The 13,009-nt window shown below is 45.6% G+C and overlaps 1 protein-coding gene across 1 annotated transcript; it reads left to right on the top strand.

Annotated features, from left to right (window-relative positions):
* Positions 1-1,677: 1,677 nt before the first annotated feature.
* gfm1 (G elongation factor, mitochondrial 1) lies at positions 1,678-12,599 on the top strand. The gene is made up of 18 exons (XM_048265240.1): positions 1,678-1,834; positions 2,053-2,205; positions 2,323-2,455; positions 2,763-2,967; positions 3,462-3,578; positions 3,972-4,122; positions 4,817-4,971; positions 5,387-5,471; positions 5,931-6,068; positions 7,780-7,881; positions 8,097-8,153; positions 8,282-8,419; positions 8,840-8,922; positions 9,785-9,947; positions 10,213-10,357; positions 10,813-10,973; positions 11,375-11,428; positions 11,922-12,599. Exons 1-18 carry the CDS (start codon positions 1,760-1,762, stop codon positions 12,051-12,053), a joined length of 2,247 nt encoding a protein of 748 aa, XP_048121197.1. The 5' UTR covers positions 1,678-1,759; the 3' UTR covers positions 12,054-12,599.
* Positions 12,600-13,009: the final 410 nt, after the last annotated feature.

Genomic DNA, 13,009 nt, shown 5'->3' with positions numbered 1-13,009 from the left:
TTTGCTGAGCTTAAACCTTTTTATTTGAAAAAATTATGTAATAACAGAAAAATCTGTCAACTCTGTTGGAGACAAACTCAACAAATTATATATATTTAGCAAATGTGATACATTTTTAAATTATGCCTTCCCTAGCGAATTATTGTCTCTACAGTCACTGTAGCAACTTTGAATTTGATAAGATTGCTACTTTTTGTCCTGAAATAAAAAAAAAAAAACACATTCCACTGGCAAGTTTCCAAGAGGTGCATATTTTCTAAAAAATATATAATTTACATATATAATTTTACAAAAGAAATCATGTGGTAAAATATTAATTGTAACACATACATTTAAAACAAAAAAACATATTTAGTCATCATTTTAAGAGCAAAATCTTAAATTAACAGAGTTGACACTCTCATTAAATGCCATTGAAAACAGAGTTGACAGCACATCTTTGTCAACTCTGTTATCATTAATCTATGCAGAATTAACAGAGTTGACATTTCCCATAATTTTGTGGCTTAGCTCCACATCCTAATCTCAAACTATTGTTACTGCATGATGTGTATAAAACCAGAATGTCATGGCTTTTAATCATAGTATTGTTTTTTAAAAATGAAGTGAGAGTTTCATTCCAATAACACAATAACAGAGTTGGCGAATAATTAATCTACTGTTAGTGTATCCTCAACATTTTGTTCAAATTAATGAGAGAAGAAGCTAAAAGGTGCTCTAAGTGATGCTGGGTAACGTCACTTCTGTTGACTTTCAAACAAAACAGAGAGCCAGCTCGATACTTCCTCCCCCTCCCTCCCGTGCTGCTTCCGTGCAATTGAAACTCTCCTAAACGTGCATCTCGTCTGTGATTTGCTGGAACAGTTTGTTATGTTTTTATGGGCTAGGTAGGTTGTTTTTGTTTCCGTTTCTGGAGCCTGTGCTGTCCACAGAGATCGTGTTTTTTTACAGCGTCTGGTTAGGTGATGTTTGCAATAAGTGAGATAAAATGTTTTAGCCTAAAAAATGTGTGGCATCGCTTACAGCACCTTTAACATATCTCACTGCCTTTCCAAAGTTTCCTGTCAGAGGAATTGACATCTCTTTGTGTAGGCGTAGTCTTGATAACATCATGTTTAGTAAAAAAAAAAAAAACCTCAATAAACTATTCTTGCATTCGACTGTGCCTCATTGTCTTTTTTTTTATATGTCAATTTGATGAAGTTCAAGTTGAAGTTTATGCTGTGTCATGTTAAGGAAACACTGGTACTGAAACAACTTCACATGAAGAAAATTAATTATTCGATATATTAAAAATTATTAGATATAGATTTGCATAAGTATATAAACACTTGAAATGCTTGTGAAAGTTTACCTGCTGTGAATATGGTAACCATTTAGAATTAAAATTAATTTGGTAGACTTTCTGTATCTTATCATTAGTAGGTCTACACTCACTTCAGATTAGCCTGGATTAACCAAGACAAACCTGTTGGTAAATTTTAATTTGCTCATTATTAACAGGCTCGTCTTTGTTTACCCAGGCTACCCCAAATTGATGGCAATATCCCAACCTCCAAGTTAGCTTCAATGATTTTGGTGTCTTTATATCCCTCAAACACTGGGGGCGCAATGTTATTGCTGTCACTTCATTATAATGTCCCTTACACTTTGCCGTAGTCCCGGAAAAAGCAGGCGTTTCACAACCGAACCGGCGTGACTTTCACAGGCTGACATCCATCCACAGTTGTGTAAAGGTGGCCCGAACCATATACCCAAAATGAGAGTCCTAAAAGCAGGTTTAACCTTAAGTCAACTACGCTTAAAGAAACCTGGGACATTGACTCTGAAACAGGTAACGTTACCACTGGTATCTTATCGTAGCTAACGTTAGCCAACCTGCTAACGTTAATACTCGGTGAACTTTCAGGCATATCTAATGTTAACACTTTCACTGTATAGTTAACGGAATGTAACTTTTATTGTAGTATGAAGTCAAGTAATTATTATCTGTATTGGTGTCTGTGATACTATTGCTATTACACACTTGTGTCGCGTCGTGTTGTTTGACAGGTCCTGTTAAATAGTTGTCGGTCATGTTCGTCCGGCATCATCCCCAACGAGAGAATACGCAACATTGGCATCTCTGCTCATATCGACTCAGGGAAGACCACTCTCACCGAGCGAATTTTGTACTACACTGGGCGGATAGCTGAAATGCACGAAGTAAGACATACAGGTCACATTCAGCCATTAAACAAATGTGTTGTTCAACGCTAGTCTACAATGATGCATCCCCTGGTGTCTCAAAACGTGTTCCCGATGCCTTGTGTTGTCCTTCAGGTAAGGGGCAAGGACGGGGTCGGGGCTGTCATGGACTCCATGGAGCTAGAGAGACAGAGGGGCATCACTATTCAGTCAGCCGCCACATACACCATGTGGAACCAGCACAACATCAACATCATTGATACTCCAGGTAGGCTACAGAGATGAACCTCTATGGGAGAACCTGTGTCATCGCTTTACACCTAGATTGTCTTTTTAGCCAGTGGTTGTTTTCCGTCATCAAAGCCCTTATCATTTACCCTTTTCTTGAATTTCCCCTGGGGATCAATAAAGTATCTATCTATCTATCTATCTATCTTTTCCTCTTTTGCTTTTGCTTTATTCTCTCTTTTGTCCTCTTTATTTGACCATAATGAGTTCACGATAGGTCATGTTGACTTAACCATCGAGGTGGAGCATTCCTAATGGCGACTCTCCTTTTGCCCCCCCCTGTGTAGGCCACGTTGACTTCACCATCGAGGTGGAGCGCTCACTGCGAGTGCTGGACGGGGCGGTGCTGGTTCTGTGTGCGGTGGGTGGGGTGCAGTGCCAGAGCCTGACGGTCAACAGGCAGATGAAGCGCTACAGCGTGCCCTTCCTCACCTTCATCAACAAGCTGGACCGCATGGGCGCCAACCCCTACCGGGCCCTGCAGCAGCTCAGGTGAACTATGGCCCTCAGTGGGCTCTGCTGTTGGTTTAGCGGAGGTTTGTTACCCAATGTGACTTACAGTGCAGTTCATATACACAGAGGAAATCCATATCCAAATACACCTCCAGTATCAGAAGAAATTATATTAGCTATTAAATGATATAAGTTATTATACAGAGTAGTCAGGGCAAGTCCATAATATCACTGCGGTTATATGTAACGCCACTCTATAAGCAAGGCAAGTTTATTCATTTTTCATACACGGGGATAATTCAACGTGCTTTACATAAACAAAAGCAAAGAATAATGGTAATTAAAAACATAAAAGAGCAACTGTCAAAAACAAACTCACTATAGACAACTTACTGTTTGTACTTCAGGCTTCTGCAGCTTTAAAACTTTACAATAATTGAAGAGTGATACATTTGCTGTCTGTCCGGAGGTATTTTATGTTTTGACATCAAAAGTCTTCATACTGTGCCTTGACCTCTTGTGTGGTTTCCCAGGACCAAACTGAGCCAAAACGCTGCGTTTGTGAACCTCCCCATTGGCCTGGAGGGGAACCTACGGGGCCTAGTGGACCTCATCGAAGAGCGCAGCATCTACTTCGAGGGGCCATTTGGGTGAGGAACACGTGTGACGCATGCGGTGATGAAATGTGTCGCCATCACTGAACTGATTGAGAATGACGTCAGTAATGCCAAGCAATGCCCGGCACTAGGATGCACTGTGACAAATGTAGCATTTTTGTCAATTGAGAGTGATTCATGTCATTAATATATGCCACCCTTGTGTTTTGTTATTGCTGTTAGGGTGGAGTACATGCCTTGGATATAGCTTATTTTTAGTGTAGATGGAGATCGATGTACTGTGTGTCATGTAAACTGTCCTCCTTGTTGGGAAAGTGTTTAGGTTATGAGAAGAGGTATGTAGTAGGCGCGTATGTAGTGTGTGAGTGAGTATGAGACCTCATGCTATGTACGTGTGTGTGTGTGTGTGTGTGTGTGTGTGTCCAGTCAGAGTATCCGTTTTGATGAGATCCCGGCGGAGATGCGTGCAGAGGCGGCTGACCGGCGGCAGGAGCTGGTGGAGTGTGTGGCCAACGCTGACGAGATCCTGGGAGAGATGTTTCTGGAGGAGAAGATCCCCAGCGTGGAGGAGCTGAAGGTGCTACTGCACAGTCCTGTATTGCTTGTGTTCAGTTGGCCTGAAGGTGCTACTGCACAGTCCTGTATTGCTTGTGTTCAGTTGGCCTGAAGGTGCTACTGCACAGTCCTGTATTGCGTGTTTTCAGTTGGCCAGACTATTTTAAAATTATCAGTTACATTGCATGTCTGCAACAGAATGGGAATATTGTGTCAGACCCTCTTCATGTTCGTGTTTATTAGATTAAATATATATCTATAATTTCTGCTAACTTATTGGGCTAAGACATGATGTGGTTCTTGATGTAGATGGAAAAACAATGCCGAGATCCCTGTAATCATTGATGAAACCAAATTTCCAGATTTCTGTATATATGGACATATTAAATATGTCACCAGCAACTATTTGGTCAAAACATAGTTTTGACACCGTTTACACCCATAACACTTGACCACACAACAGCAGAGGAGACTGCTGCATAGAGTAACCTAGTGTGTCCCTCTCTCTCCTCTCCTCTCTCCACTCCTCTCCTCTCTCCTTTCCTCTCGCCTCTCTCTCTCTCCTCTCTCCACTCCTCTCTCTCCTCTCTCTGTTCCTCTCCCCTCTCTCTCTCCTCTCTCCACTCCTCTCTCTCCTCTCTCTGTTCCTCTCTCCTCTCCTCTCTTCTCTTCTCTCTCTCTCTCTCTCTCTCTCTCTCTCTCTCCTCTGTGTCCAGGCTGCCGTGCGCAGGGCCACTGTCCAGCGTGCCTTTTCCCCTGTGCTGGTGGGCAGTGCGCTGAAGAACAAAGGGGTGCAGCCTCTCCTGGACGCCGTGCTGGAGTACCTGCCCAACCCCACCGAGGTCAACAACTACGCCATCCACAATGACGAGTGAGTGCAGATGTCCAGCAGGGGGCAGCACACAGGGCCATGGCACAGGCCACTCCGTGCATACAGACCTACAGCGCGTTTAGGGCCCCAATTTAAAATGGCTGGCAAAGTGCAAAGTCTGTCAACACGCAAAATGCTCTCGTACATTACCCAGCATCGCTTAGAGCACCTTTAAAGACGGTGGATGCGATCTGGCTGAAGCTAACCCTCCAAATCCTGCGTCTTGCCCATGGTTAAATTAGCAAATAGGTTTTGTCTAGTTATTAGGTTAGCTTTTGACTTAAGATTTTGCACATTACCCATATCATGTTCATATTGGAATCCATAGTCTTTTGACAGGTATTTTCCCTTGAGATGGAGGCTTTTAGTGGTGTGTATGTCTCAAGTCCTCTTTTTCCTGTTTTGGGTTCATTAGGGATTCAAGTGAAGGCACTAAAGTCCTGATGGACCCCACCAGAGATGCATCTAAGCCTTTCGTAGGCCTGGCCTTCAAACTGGAGGTGAGTGTAGAAGCACTGTGCTCCGAGCATGGCAGAGGATTTGCTGAGCTCCATATAGAATCATACAGAATCTGTGCAGAGCTATGGTTTGTCCAGGGGGGTATTCTAAGTACGCTGGTTAGTGACAAACCTGGGTAAGTTAACTCAGAGTAAGTGGTAAACCTCCTACAACAAGAGCCCTATGGCATTGTTTTGTTAGCAGAATGAAGCCATACAGCTCTTCTGTTAGGAGGTTTAGCACTTAGCTAGCAGTTAACTTACCCAGGTTTGTCTCTAAACCCCCCAGGTTTTGTTGTTTTATTACTGTTTTGTTTTTAAACTGGGACCTGAGTACTTCATTCTCTTTTTAATATACCAACCTGTTTTGGAATGACAAAAGAACAACATTGGTCATCGATCCGTGGTCCAGTGTGTCCTTCAAGAGGGTTTCTTCCCTTACTGTCTCTCTTCGTGTGGCAGGCAGGACGCTTTGGTCAGCTGACCTACATGCGCGTGTACCAGGGCTGCCTGAGGAAGACTGAGTACATCTACAACACACGCACCAGCAAGAAGGTCCGGGTGCAGCGCCTGGTGCGCCTCCACGCAGGAGAGATGGAGGTGAGGGCATCAGAGCGGCCATGAGGGCATCACATGAGGGCATCAGAGTGGCCATCAGAGTGGCCGTGAGTGCATCACATGAGGGCATCAGGGTGGCCGTGAGGGCATCAGGGGTGGCCATCAGAGTGACCGTGAGGGCATCAGAGTGGCCATCAGAGTGACCGTGAGGGCATCAGAGTGGCCATCAGAGTGACCGTGAGGGCATCAGGGTGGCCGTGAGGGCATCAGAGTGGCCATCAGAGTGACCGTGAGGGCATCAGGGTGGCCGTGAGGGCATCAGAGTGGCCATCAGAGTGACCGTGAGGGCATCAGAGTGACCGTGAGGGCATCAGAGTGGCCATCAGAGTGACCGTGAGGGCATCAGGGTGGCCGTGAGGGCATCAGAGTGGCCATCAGAGTGACCGTGAGGGCATCAGGGTGGCCGTGAGGGCATCAGAGTGGCCATCAGAGTGACCGTGAGGGCATCAGGGTGGCCGTGAGGGCATCAGAGTGACCGTGAGGGCATCAGAGTGGCCATCAGAGTGACCGTGAGGGCATCAGAGTGGCCATCAGAGTGACCGTGAGGGCATCAGAGTGGCCATCAGAGTGACCGTGAGGGCATCAGAGTGGCCATCAGAGTGGCCGTGAGTGCATCACATGAGGGCATCAGGGTGGCCGTGAGGGCATCAGGGTGGCCGTGAGGGCATCAGAGCGGCCGTGAGTGCATCACATGAGGGCATCAGAGTGGCCATCAGAGTGACCGTGAGGGCATCAGAGTGACCGTGAGGGCATCAGAGTTGCCGTGAGGGCAGCCGTGGCCTACTGGTTAGGGCTCCGGACTTTTAACCGGAGGGTTGCCGGTTCGAACCCCGACCAGTAGGAACGGTTGAAGTGCCCTTGAGCAAGGCACCTAACCCCTCACTGCTCCCCGAGCGCCTGTTGTAGCAGGCAGCTCACTGCGCCGGGGTTAGTGTGTGCTTCAATTCACGGATTGGGATAAATGCAGAGACCAAATTTCCCTCACGGGATCAAAAGAGTATATATACTATACTTATACTTGTGACGCCTCACAGGGCAGTTGACCTACTCCAGAGGGTCGTCTACAAGAGACCCTTGCACACCTACTTACTTTATTTCCTTACTCATTTGGGTGATGCTTTTACATACATCCATTATTACAAGGGCCAGTCTCCCCAGAGCAACTCAGGGTTTAGTGCCAAGGGCAGTCAAGGGCACTCCCACCTTACTGGCTACTGCATGCTAGCCCAGCTCCTTATGCATGCTAGCCCAGCTCCTTAGCCACTACGCTACTACTGCCCCATGCATGCTAGCCCAGCTCCTTAGCCACTACGCTACCACCGCCCCATTCACTGGATACTGCATGCTAGCCCAGCTCCTTAGCCATTACGCTACCACCGCCCCATTCACTGGCTACTGCATGCTAGCCCAGCTCCTTAGCCATTACGCTACCACCGCCCCATTCACTGGATACTGCATGCTAGCCCAGCTCTTTAGCCACTACGCTACCTCTGCCCCAGTGAGGCAAAGTCTATTAGTTCAGTTTGCAAAGTGTTTCCCACTATAGATGAGAGTTGGTGAGATGCTGAGTGAATGTTGGTAGAAGTTTAGTTTGAGAAGCGATGCTTTGTGTGGAGAAACACTTTTCATTTGACCGCTGCTGCTGAGTGACTGACTGACCGACCCTGTCCGTGTCATTTCCTGTGCACTGCAGGATGTGGAGGAGGTGTTTGCTGGGGACATCTGTGCCCTGTTTGGCATCGACTGTGCCAGTGGAGATACCTTTACTGCTCGCACCAGTGCAGACCTCTCCATGGTGCGTATGCAGGAAGACACATCACACATCCTCACAGTGCCAAAAATGTTTTCAAGTGCTTCAAGTCATATTCTATTACTGTCATCATTGCACTGAAAATGGATTCCTGGGAAAAAACGTACAATTTCTTAGTGTGTGAAGTAAAGTTGCATTTATCTATTGTATTAGCGGGGATACTTTGTAAATCATCTAAATGTAAATGTTTTGGCCTGTAGGAATCGATTCATGTACCTGATCCTGTGATCTCGATGTCCATGAAACCGTCCAACAAGGTAAATACTCAGGACATGCTCATAACACGTGTTTCACACACACACACACACACACACACACTCATAGGCACAGTAGCTACACGATTGTTTAAATGGGTCTCTTTCTGCTGTGTTCTTTTGATATTTAGACTGACACGGATAAGTTCTCAAAAGGCATCAACCGCTTCACGCGGGAGGACCCCACCTTCAGGGTTCACTACGACCCGGAGAGCAAAGAGACCATCATCTCTGGCATGGGGGAGCTGCACCTGGAGATCTACTCCCAGGTAGCCGGACGTCCCAGTGGCCATCACCATCTCCAAGCGCTGCAGCTTCCTCTCTGCCTTCCTGTTCAAACTTACTCATGTCATAAGATAGATATTTAGGCGCTTTGTTTGAAAGAGTGTTTTTATTAAAATGAAGGAATCTCAAAATGAAATGATGTTCTAAAATCTAAACATATAGACACACTAAAGCAGATTTGCACAGCACTGTACGTTGTATGTTAAATGATGATATATGTACATTAACGACAACTAGCATAACATTATGACCTATAGTATGCTACATCCAAACCCAATCTCCCTCTAATCAGTGTTTATTTTTTCCTTCTTGGCATTTAGTTCTTACAATTTGTCTAAGCGATGCAACATTGTAGGTGTTCTAGTACTACCTGAAACTGAACGTGTGTGTCTGTGTGTGTGTAGAGGATGGAGAGGGAGTATGGTTGCCCGTGTGTGATGGGCAAGCCCAAAGTGGCCTTCAGGGAGACCATCACTGGACCTGTGCCGTAAGTTTTAACATCATGACTTAATGACCTGTGCCGTAAGTTTTAACATCATGACTTAATGACCTGTGCCGTAAGTTTTTAACATCATGACTTAATGACCTGTGCCGTAAGTTTTAACACTATGACTTAATGACCTGTGCCGTAAGTTTTAACATCATGACTTAATGACCTGTGCCGTAAGTTTTAACATCATGACTTAATGACTTACACCAAACCGTGCCGTAAGTTTTAACATCATGACTTAATGACTTACACTGAACCGTGCCGTAAGTTTTAACATCATGACTTAATGACCTGTGCGTAAGTTTTAACATCATGACTTAATGACTTACACCAAACCGTGCCGTGGTTTTAACATCATGACTTAATGACTTACACTGAACCGTGCCGTAAGTTTTAACATCATGACTTAATGACCTGTGCCGTAAGTTTTAACATCATGACTTAATGACTTACACCAAACCGTGCCGTAAGTTTTAACATCATGACTTAATGACTTACACTGAACCGTGCCGTAAGTTTTAACATCATGACTTAATGACCTGTGCCGTAAGTTTTAACATCATGACTTAATGACTTACACCAAACCGTGCCGTAAGTTTTAACATCATGACTTAATGACTTACACTGAACCGTGCCGTAAGTTTTAACATCATGACTTAATGACTTACACCGAACCCAGAGCAATAGTTGGTGTCATTTAAAATGCCATTTTACCATCTGAAAAGTTTAGGTATAAATAGACATATTTGTTTCCATCAGGGATTTGTTCTGATGTTATGGAACACTAAATCTGTCATTCCCAGGCTCTTTCTCTGCAAGAGAATATGTGACCCATGACCCATGTTTGTGTCCCCTGCAGGTTTGAGTTCACTCATAAGAAACAGTCTGGGGGCTCGGGCCAGTATGGTAAAGTCATCGGGGTTCTGGAGCCGCTGGAGCCAGAGAGCTACACTAAACTGGAGTTTGAGGACCGCACCATCGGGACCAACATCCCCAAGCAGTTCGTCCCGTCTGTGGAGAGGGTAAGGCAGCGCAGCGCAGCGCAGCGCAGAGCAGTGCGGAGGGTCACCAGGGAACAGACTGCCCAGTTGGGACATGATACTGATACGAATGTAACCTCTGTTCTTCAGGGCTTCAGTAATAATAACTGTGTGTTAATCGCTCTCTTTCTGTCTCTCTCTGTCTCTCTCTGTCTCTCTCTCTCTCTCTCTCTCTCTCTCTCTGTCTGTCTGTCTGTCTGTCTGTCTGTCTCTCTCTCTCTCTCTCTCTCTCTCTCTTTCTCTCCAGGGCTTCAGGGAGGCTTGTGAGAAAGGGCCTCTGACCGCACACAAGATTTCCGGTGTGCGGTTCGTACTGGACGATGGAGCCAGCCACATGGTCGACTCCAACGAGATCTCCTTCATCCGCGCTGGAGAAGGCGCTCTCAAGCAAGGTGAGGACCCTGACGACCCGACTTGGTTACTGGTGTACTGATTTGAACTTCACTGGTATCTAGCAGACGCTAAAATGAATGGAACCCTGGCCGACCTATCGTTACCCTGACCATAAGAGGAGGGTCACTCCGGTCCCTGTAGGGAAGATGGTTCCCTGTGCTCTCATATGTGAGACACAGGAGGCCTTGAGACGTTGGCCAGTATACTGAATAAACAAAAGGAAAAGACGTGGTGGGTTTGCATGTAGCGAAAACATAGATTGAGGTTATTCTTAGAAGTCGTTAAAGTATAAAACTGGCTTACATCTTGCTGAATCAAGAGCTTTATTCTATATACTGTAACTCTACTCTGATGGTGACCTGAGTACCCTACCCAAACCTTTCCCAAAGAACATTTCAGAAAGTGAACATGATCGTTATCACGTGCGTTCTAAATGATTGTCTCCTCATCGTAGCTATGGATAGTGCTAATGCTGTGATCCTGGAGCCGATCATGTCGGTGGAGATCGTCGCACCCAATGAGTTCCAGGGACCGGTCATCGCCGGGGTCAACCGTCGCCATGGCGTCATCACAGGACAGGACGGAGCGGAAGATTACTTCACTCTCTATGCGGATGTAAGTAGACCTCACACCCACAACCAGAGACTAGAACAGGCGAGATGTGACCACGTGTTGCCCACAGCGTTGTAGCGATCAGGTACCCCACTAATCACACTTTTCTTTACCATGTTATCTAGTGCAGTAGGAAGTTCTTATGAATATAGAAGGGTCGTGAGCAGGGCTTGCTATCGTGTGTGTTAATTGTTTAGTACACAGTATATTCACACACACACACACACACACACACACACACTACTTGTAGTATTGTTTCCTTCTGCTTAATATATCTGTTCATGCAAGAATAGTAACAAAGCACACAATCACACCATCAAACTGCCGTCTGAAACATTATCTGGGAGCCTTATCTGGGCACAATTTTGACCGCCCTGCCTTGAATGATTTCTCTCTGATTCCAGGTCCCACTGAACGACATGTTCGGCTACTCGACCGAGCTGCGGTCCTGCACTGAGGTAAGCTCCCCTTGGACACAGCTGCCTCTGAACAAACACGTCTCTGAGCGACACATTTCATGCACTTAGACTCTCTCTAACATGCCTGTTATTGGGTTAGCCACTCTTTTGGGACTGACTTCACATCTGGTCTTTTTCTTCTCGTTCTTTCTCTCTCCTCTGACATGTCTTTTTCTTCTCGTTCTTTCTCTCTCCTCTGACATGTCTTTTTCTTCTCGTTCTTTCTCTCTCCTCTGACATGTCTTTTTCTCTCCGTCTGTTTCCACTCTGCACTTTCTGTCTCTCTCTTCTGTGATCTGACATCTTTTACTCCCTCTTGTTCTTTCTCTCGGTCTGTCTTCCTCTGGCCTGCCTCTCTCCTCTGTCTGCTTTCTCTTCTGCGGTCTGACATCTTCTTCCCTCTCTCTCTCTCTCTGGCCTGCTTCTCTCTCTCTCTCTCTCTCTCTCTCTCTCTCTCTCTGGCCTGCTCCTCTGTCTGTGCGCTGGTCTGCAGGGGAAGGGAGAGTACACGATGGAGTACAGCCGATACCAGCCCTGCCTGCCGGCCGTCCAGGAGGACCTCATCAACAAATACCTGGAGGCCACAGGACAGCTTCCTGCCAAGAAAGGCAAATGGAAGAACTGAGAGCCTTTTAACACACATACACGCAAGAACCATACTGTCTAGGAAATATTTGGCGGTCTCATTTCAGACCTGGGTTGCCAGTGGCAGATTCAACAGTGAGGGCAGTAGGGGTGGTGCTGTTCAGCTCAGATGTGTATATTTATGGTACGCGTTTCCTCTTCGTTCATATCTCCACCCATCCTGCTGTCGTCTGTTTAATGAAAAGCATGAACTGTGTCCCAGGTTGGCATTTGTTTTCCAGTGGAGCAAACGTCGCAGCCACTGCCACTGTTTGAATAACAGAGCTCAGACTACATGAGCTTGAGGTCAAAACTCCAAAAAGTGTACACCAGATTATTCCCCCTACAAAGATCTATCCTTTTCCACCAACAGAGTAATTTATACATTTTTAGACTTTCCTCCATCAGGACTGTATGGCCTGTGCGTCCCACTGGACTAGACTACGTCTGGTCAGGGAGGTGGACTGGGCCTGTACAGTGAATTGCATTTGTACTGTGTACAGCGGATGATGTAGTCTGTGGAATTAAAAATGTTATAATTCCATTACCATTTGTGTCTTCAATTATGACAAAAGTTCATTACAGACTGTAACCGTGAGCGCTGAGAGGGTCCTGCAGTGCAGCATTCTCTGAAAATATTTTCACATCCAAACAAAACTGGTAATGCAGGCCTGAGTGTGTGAATCAATATCAAATCAAATCAAAGCCTTGTGAATTATACTCTAATTGAATCAGGAAGTCCGTGTACATAGCCACTATAATCAAGAGTGTGATTGCCGTAGGATATAGGTTCAACAATGCAGTCTCTTCCCGTTTCTGGGGCACACTTTTTTTGTCTATCATAAACAGATAAACATAACTGAAAGTTAAAAAACACCAGTCTATATGACAAAACTTCAAAGTAAACAAAAGTGCTGAATTACCCATTTTCATTTGTCCAGTGGATGTTTGTGTGGA

This window comes from Alosa alosa, chromosome 15 (genome assembly GCF_017589495.1).
Source record: "Alosa alosa isolate M-15738 ecotype Scorff River chromosome 15, AALO_Geno_1.1, whole genome shotgun sequence".
NCBI classification, from domain to species: Eukaryota; Metazoa; Chordata; class Actinopteri; order Clupeiformes; family Clupeidae; genus Alosa; species Alosa alosa.
This window is presented reverse-complemented; position numbering and strand designations above follow the sequence as displayed.

What these genes read in the sequence shown, in the direction of transcription:
- gfm1 (XM_048265240.1), top strand. Translation starts at nt 1,760, where the DNA reads ATGAGAGTCCTAAAAGCAGGTTTAACCTTAAGTCAACTACGCTTAAAG. An exon ending in CGGGCCCTGCAGCAGCTCAG is followed by an intron (nt 2,968 to 3,461) that starts GTGAACTATGGC and finishes GTGGTTTCCCAG; the next exon opens with GACCAAACTGAGCCAAAACG. An exon ending in GCCTGGCCTTCAAACTGGAG is followed by an intron (nt 5,472 to 5,930) that starts GTGAGTGTAGAA and finishes TTCGTGTGGCAG; the next exon opens with GCAGGACGCTTTGGTCAGCT.